The sequence below is a fragment of the Micropterus salmoides genome, unplaced genomic scaffold (genome assembly GCF_014851395.1).
Source record: "Micropterus salmoides isolate LMB-PRFRI ecotype aquatic unplaced genomic scaffold, ASM1485139v1 Ms_hic_scaffold_8, whole genome shotgun sequence".
NCBI lineage: Eukaryota > Metazoa > Chordata > Actinopteri > Centrarchiformes > Centrarchidae > Micropterus > Micropterus salmoides.
This window is the reverse complement of record NW_024044570.1, coordinates 14088335-14096265: the sequence shown is the minus strand read 5'-3', so window position 1 is coordinate 14096265 and position 7931 is coordinate 14088335. Positions and strand designations below refer to the sequence as shown.

The 7931-nt window shown below is 39.6% G+C and overlaps 1 protein-coding gene across 1 annotated transcript; it reads left to right on the top strand.

Annotated features, from left to right (window-relative positions):
* The first annotated feature begins 4986 nt into the window (after positions 1-4986).
* Positions 4987-7501, top strand: LOC119893344 (parathyroid hormone-related protein-like). Its single transcript, XM_038705435.1, has 3 exons — positions 4987-5409; positions 5631-5749; positions 6266-7501. Exons 2-3 carry the CDS (start codon positions 5646-5648, stop codon positions 6654-6656), a joined length of 495 nt encoding a protein of 164 aa, XP_038561363.1. The 5' UTR covers positions 4987-5409; positions 5631-5645; the 3' UTR covers positions 6657-7501.
* Positions 7502-7931: the final 430 nt, after the last annotated feature.

Below are 7931 nucleotides of genomic sequence, written 5' to 3'. Positions count from 1 at the left end.
TGGTGCCATAATAATAGAGAACGGTGAGAGGACCAGAGTGTGACTGAGTAATTAACAGTGAACTTTTTGGCACAGACAGAACTGAATGTACATGCCAAGTACATAGTGACTCTGAATGTAATGCCACAACAAAAGCAGGAACTGTTGCTGCAACTAAAGCCAGGACTTATGACATAACAGGGTGGGCCAATACATTGAATGGGTACAACATATCCAACAATAGTTGCTGAACACTTTCTCCATGAAATGAGTGTGTATGAGTTGGATGCTTGGAACATGAGGGTACAAATTCTTTAGAAATAGGATGGGTGGGTGTGTATAAGGTCTGTATGTATTAATGTGAAGTAGGTGCAGTGTGAAAAGAATGAAAAACGGACAGGAATACTGTTCTGTGTTGAGAGTTCAATTTAGCATGAATCAAAAGCAGCTTTCCAGGCTCTCGTTCCATACACTGCCGTCTGCCAGGAAATGGGATTTTTTTCATATTTTTTTGCAGGTAAACTCTTTGCAGAATGGAATCAAATGAGGTATTTTTTCCCCTACCAAAAGTAGTACCTAAAGTGTTGGAAGTTTGGGGCAGACTCACTGGAAACAGAGGAAAGCTGAGTTTTGCCATATAGCCATATATTTGTCCCAGCCCCAAAACCCTCTGGACCCCTTGCTGAATTGAATCATGCCTGCTTGTAAAATACTGAGCCCTCTATTAAGTAATTTACCACCAACTGGTCTACAGTCTAGCCTGAAGTGATTCTACTAATCATCACTTCTCACAGAAGTAATTTATGGGTTTTATTCATGAAGAGAAATGCAAGTTATTCCATCCAGTAAAACAGTGTGAGCAGGTACAGTGACCACATAAATGACTCAGGAGTTCGAATGGACGGCATTCATCTTAAAACACAAACAAATAAGGCAAGATGCAGTGTATCCATATTGTATAAATGTTACAGTGGAAAGAGGAACATTGCAGTATCACTTTTCTTAACATTTTTCTGTTTCTAAATTTATGTAAGATTTTAGTCATTTGAAAGTCAGTTTAATGATGACAACACAATACACGTATAAAAAAGAGTGATCAAGTACTGGTTAATAATAATTATTTTAATATATTTTAGAATAGCAGGTAAATAGTTGGTATGCAATACTGAGCTTTCCATGGCTAATAAAATAATCAAAATGATTGCAATGAAAGCAATAAAGAGATTTAGAAGTCTCAAAAATCTGAAAGAACTTAAAGTGAAAAAAGTCTAAGGGGCGAAATTCACACAAAGGATTGGGACCTTTTGCGCCCACTAAACCTGCAGAAGTAAGACAAAAATTTCCGCAAAAGGGTGAAATGCAACCTTAACTGTGCTGCCACACATATGGTATCTTGGTGCTCTGGAGCTATTTGGCGCAAAATTTACCCCTTTCTATGCAAATGAGCCTCACTGCAAATAAACTCCAATTCACAAACATCAGCCACACACAGTTAGAGTCAAATTAATAGCATCTTCAGAGAGCTGGGGGTAACTGAAGAGCATTGATAAGGGGTGTCACACCCAGACTTTCCAGTGATCATGGCAGCAGTAATTGTAGCCAGGCGAAGCAATAGCGCATCACAGCACATCAATTCTTATTTTCATTTTGCCCCTCATGTATTTTTATCATTCACTGTTATTTCATGTCTTTGTACTCTATTTTTCTGAGTGCCCTATAAATTAATTTCATTATTATTAATATATGCACACAGATGGCACAGAGAGTACATTACCTGTTATTCACCACAAAACTTGTAAACAAAACCTTCTGCTGTGAGAAGCAGAGATGATGGTTACACACAAGCAGTCCAGCACAGAGCAGAGTAGAGAAAACATCTCTCAGCCCAGACAGCATTGCAAACAACAATCACTCTGACAAAACACTCACAGAGTGAGTCAGAAAAAAGAGACATCTCACAGATAGGAACAGGAACTACTGGCAGAGTAGTGGGGAGTTAATAGATACTTAGAATAGTTTTAATTACAATATGTTCACTTTAAAATCAAACATTTTCACATAAGTTTTGTTCTTGCAGCTGCATTTATAACATAAATGTGCATGTCAGTACTTCAGTACTTTTATTCATACTGAAATATCTCAACAAGTAAAGGACAAATTGTGATGAAATATACAGAAATTCAAAGTCCCCAGTATATGAATCCTATTGATTTGGTGATCCTCTGACTTTTTATCTATTACCACCATGTGGTTCAAATTTGTGGTTCAGAGTGAGATGTCTTCACAACTATATGACAGATTGCCTTGAACTGTAACAACTTTTGTGATCCCTACTCATTTCATCTGACGTCACCATCAGGTCAAAACTTAAATTGACCAAATACTGCACTAGAAATTCCTGTCAGCCACAGCTGTATATTCTGTTTAGTAAAAATGAGCAAATGTTAAAATGCTAATGTTAACTCAGATGGTGCACATGGTAAACATTTTACTTTCTTAACAAAGGCTTGTTAGAATTGTCATTGTGAGAGTTCTGAAGCTAGGATTTAGCTCAAAGCACAGCTGTGCCTAAGTACACCCTCACAGAGCCGCTAGCATAGCTGTAGACCTGGGCTATTCAATTACAAATTCAATTGGGCCGGATTTTAAAACCAGGACATGGAGACGGGCTACATTTTCTCACGAGTTGGGATAGGTATTATTAGGATTTTATTGACACACTTGTATTGGTACTTCTTATTGGTCCAGTTCTTTAACTATGCTCTTATCAGTCCTATTTATTACTAAATAATTGCCTTTGAAAAAATATATTATTTGAAAAAAACTTTTAATATTTTTTATTAACTAGGCTAAATGTAGTTTCTAGAGCAGCAACAGGATTTACAACAGCAAAGTCACTAATATCTCACTAGGAACAAATCTAAAATGTCAAATAAATCATAGCCTATGTGACATAGCCTGACATCAAAATACTGAGTGAAGTTTAGAAAGAATCAACAACTCAGACCCTCTTGTCCTTCTCTTCCTCTTTCTGCTGCTGCAGGTAGAGAGGAGGGCTGGTCTGTCTCCAGCAGCTGAGTTTATAATGTGCCATATTTTAAGGTACTGGCAAACTAAGCTAAATAGTTACTAAAGACAGACAGCTTTCACTTTAGCTTGTTTTTGACAATAAACTATTAGCTGAACTAGCGCTGTGCCTGTGTAAAACCAAAACACAGCTGCGGTGGATGAGAGACTGAACAGATTATAACATTGTGTTTTGCGTGTTTATGCTTATTAAACCGGTGTGTTGGTAAAGTATTGGCTTTTTACTTGCGAAGGTTTAATTGCACTACCTACTTAACAAGCGTAGTTGTCGTCAACGACGGTAATGTCCACTACTCAGTTGGCTGACTTCACTCCGTGTGCGCTTGCATGTGTGTGTGTATGTGGAGTGGAGACACTCTGCAGACACACAGAGGAGGGGAGAGGCAGCAGGTCGGACGCTGCGCTGTACCGGGGATGAGTACAACACATGTGAACTCTCAACAAAGATGAGAAGGAAACAATATAGTTCACTCTTTAGCTGCTTCCATACACTATACATGTAGTTTACTTTTGTTGTATATCTCAGATTATGTATGCTGGTTTGGCCACAGGGAGGTCGCTTTGGGGCCGGATTTGGCCCGCGGGCCGCCAATTGAATAGGGCTGCTGTAGACTCTTAAGGCCCTTTCAAACACAATGCGATTTAAGCTGCGCTTGCCACAAGGTTCAGTGCACATCTGACTAGGAGTTCAGGGAAGCTGTATAGGAAAATAGGCAGAGCTTTCAAAACTTGTAGCAGGTCTATGTAATTTTGTTGTGGGCAACAAGGAGGATGCATCTGTCTCGTACTATGTTTACCATAGAGTATAGGCCTACACATATTGCCTACCTACAGTACAGTAAGCTTCCTGTTAAAACACACCTGATATGCCTACTTGGTTGGAAACCAAGGATTTCCTCATGAGGTCTTGATATAAACTTAACTTATGTTGTACATCACACACATCACATTTTAGTTCCTAGTTCAATGAAAAAGTCCAACATGTCTAAATGGAAATACTATATCCAATAATTAGCATGTATATGCAAAATCACAAATTAAGTAATTTAAGTGATTTTTAAAGAGAAGAACCATGTTCAGCTGTACAGCATTACAAGATATCTAAAAAACTGCCCTGTCCTTGTTGCATTTACTACTACATGTGGGCATGTAGTGCTCTGTCAATCAAAGTGATGCTAAAAATACATGAACTTTTAGCCACAGCTACCTCTTGCATTAGACAACTGACCTTTAATGCTTGTATTTATTACATTTTCAGTGAAATTGTGGCTGGATGCTTCAGTCTGGTTTCATCACCTAAACACACACCATGAACCTGGGATTGTATATGGCTGCCTCAACGCAAAGCTCTCCACTTTCTTTATTAGCAGAATAGAGAGAGATACCTCATAGGCCACTGTAACCATTCAGTGGTGAGCTGGTTTGCTGGTTTGCTGAGGCAGAGTGGAGGTGACTTGAATGGTCTGCAGTGAGAGGCTGTGGGTTGGGTTTCTCTGAGGTTATGGTCATTCTCCCTTGGGAAAGTGGTTAGGCCTGGCTGTTTATTTTGGAGTAACACTGCCCCTCCCCTTTTACACTCTGCTTGGTAACCCATGATTACCTACATTGGTGAACACCTGTCATTTCTGACCTCTTTATGATGAAACTATCTGTAGACTTTATTTACAAAGTACAGCAATAATCAGTTGAAACTGATTAAAAAATTTATTTTTTTCCAAGCTGATGTTGAGTATACTTTGTTGTGTGGTGGTTTGGATGTTGTGTGGGCGCCACCTTCTTGTCACAGCAGGTGTGTGTGAAGGGTTGGGGGGAGGGAGAGATGCGAGGGTGGGGAGGTTGGGGAGGGTGTTAGGACTGGACTTCATGGGTAGGGGCTAAGGTAGTGCCTGCATCTTCACCCAAAGAGCTGCTTGACTTTCTCTCTGTCTCTCTCAGACAGACTCACACAGCTCGCTCACAGTGCTGGACTGAAAAACCCTCTCAGCTCTGCTCTCCGGCTCCGGCCACCAGAGAAGATGCTTCATTGTTACTCTTCATGAGATTATCGCAAGACTGAGTGGAGTGGCAGCTCTGCAGCTGATGGGCTGCTGCTGCTGCTGCTCTTTCCATCTTTATCTCTCTTTTAACTGCGACGCTGGGGGAGAAATAAATAGCTCAGCGCGCACTGTTGGGAGGCAAATGAATGGAGCAGACTGACAGGGGACTTCCCCAGGCTGCCTTCACACCAATGGATCTGGATTCTGAATAATTTTTTCTTATTATTTGCCAATACATTTTTTCAACGAGGATCATCACTTAAGAACTTGCCTTGCTGTGGATCTTCACTGTAAAAATTCACACTATGTAAGTCTAAGTTTCTTTTTTACTTTAAAAAACTGTTTATTCTACTAAATAATGCCATCTGAGGTTGTCACATACTCAGGAACAGTGTCATTTTCCAGCTGTCTACGCTGCTACTGACATAAACTAATGAATAGTAGATAAACAATTTTGAAGAAAATTATAACACAAAGTTTAACTTAATTCTTTGAAGTGATTGACATAGTATTTCTTGTGTTCTTCAGATCTTAGGCTCAAGGATGTGCTCAATATTCATGCTTCATCAGTGGAGTCTGGCTGTGTTCTTGCTGTGCTCCCCAGTGACTCTTGATGGGAAACCAGTTGATGTACTTAGTGACAGAATGTGAGTTATTTTGATAACCTTAGAATAGTAATTCAATTTTATGCAAACCTGGAACATTAACAATTAAGAACTAGTTAATAATTAAACATGGGAAGCAACATTTTTTGAAAAATTGCTTTTTTGGATTTAAAGATTAAGATTAAATTAAGGTAGAGGAGGTTTTCTGTGTTTCAACTGTGCCTCTTCCTTGGGTCTTGAGCTCAGATTAGTGATGGCTCTTAGAAACTTGTTTATGCTGCCACCTACTGTATTGAGATTTCCTGGTGCCTGACTGAATTTCAGCTGTCTCCATTTTTAAACACACATAAACTCAACACTGTGGTGCAACATGAAATTACAAACAAAAGGGACAATTGTGAGATTGTTGGTGTTAACTCAACAACATAAATCTAACACAATTCTGACAGACTTAAAGAAAAGTGAACTGGGTACTGGTCCTTTCTCATGCATTTAAGGATGCTTTTATGTAATCTTCCTTGTTGATTTGACTCTGTCTCTTCACTTTCATGCTTTAAGGAGGAGGTCAGTGAGCCACGCCCAGCTGATGCATGACAAGAGCCGCTCCTTGCAGGATTTCAAGCGTCGTATTTGGCTGCAAACACTGCTGGAGGAGGTGCACACAGCCGGAGAGCAAGCTCCACCTGTGCAGAGCAAAACCCAGAGCCAACCCTTCAGTGGGAATGTCCCACACGAGAAGCCCCCAGGGGGCACCAAGAACATCCCTGAAAGGTTCAGGCTGGACAGAGAGGGCCCTAACCTGCCCCAGGAGACCAACAAGGCTCTGGCTTATAAGGACCAGCCACTTAAAGTGGCCACCAAGAGAAAAAAAAAGGTGAGGTTAGGCCGACGTAGAGAGAGCGACAAGAAGCGGAGGCGGGCACGGTCTGTCACAACAAAGGAGCCATGAAGGACGTAGTACCCAGGCTAAGAGACTACCAATAGCCTTTATATGGTACTGCACTAAGACACTGAATAGGTTCAACTAGACTGTGATCTGAGAGACTCGACCCATTGCTGACTCAGTCACTTCATATTATGGCCCTGAGATTGTGCTTGTTATTATAATATCTTACTATGTTTGTATTTTCAATCTCATACTTCCTGAAGTTTCACGAACTATCTTAAAACATCTTCATAGATCCATATTTATTTGGAAAATCTGTAGGCCGCTGTGACCCTGATTTACATTAAAACGATGCCATATATTGTCATCTCTATCCAGCTGTGAGCACAAGCAGATCATATGAGGAACTATTTATTTCCTGAATATAATGTAACTTCACAAAATTTGGAGGCTGAGTGGTCTACTTTTGTTTGGCTCTGTATTTGTTGACTATTGTGGACTTACAGTTAGATACAAACTGTTCACTGAATACATCTGTTCGAACTGTTCTGCCATAATTTATTTCACTTTGAAAGTGTGTATTTATTTTGTGAATGTATCGCGGTGCTGCTGACTAAATTCCATAATGCACTTTAGTTATATCCTGTACATGTTCTTTTGTGGTTGAGTTTTAATTTGATGTTTCTTTTTGATGGTCCTGCTTTCATTTCCCACCTTAGATCCCCCATGGACCTGTAACCTATTGGATGCTCCATCAAAATCACTCTCACGATTTTACATGATCTTTTATAGAGTGAGCCCAAGTCATAGGGCTGTCAGACTCACTTAATGTTCTTCACTTGCACTGAGGGCATACTGTATATGTTTCCAGTTAATCCAACATTAAAAAGTGTAGCCATTTGAAATTATTTTGATTATAGTGTCTTTGTTCACTGGCCATGTGGCTCAAATGTGCAACTAATCATTTATGACAGGTAAAGCTAAAATGATTAGTCAAGTATTCGATCAGCATGAAATCAATCAGTTACTATTTTGATTAGCGGTTGAGCCTTTAAGTCACTTTTCAAGGAGAAAGGCTAAACATTACCTCATTCTAACTACTAAAATATGAGGGTTTGCTTTTTTATTGTCTTTTATGATATTAAATTGACTATATCTGGATTTTGTTTTGTCAAACAAATCGAGACATTTGAAGACATCACCTTGGGCTTTGGAAAATTATGATGGGCCAATTCACTATTTTATGACATCTTATAGAGCAAAATTACTTTTTACTGCCCTTTGATTGCGTGTGTACTAAGTGTTGGTTGTATCAGGAGCAATATGCATAAATCAGTG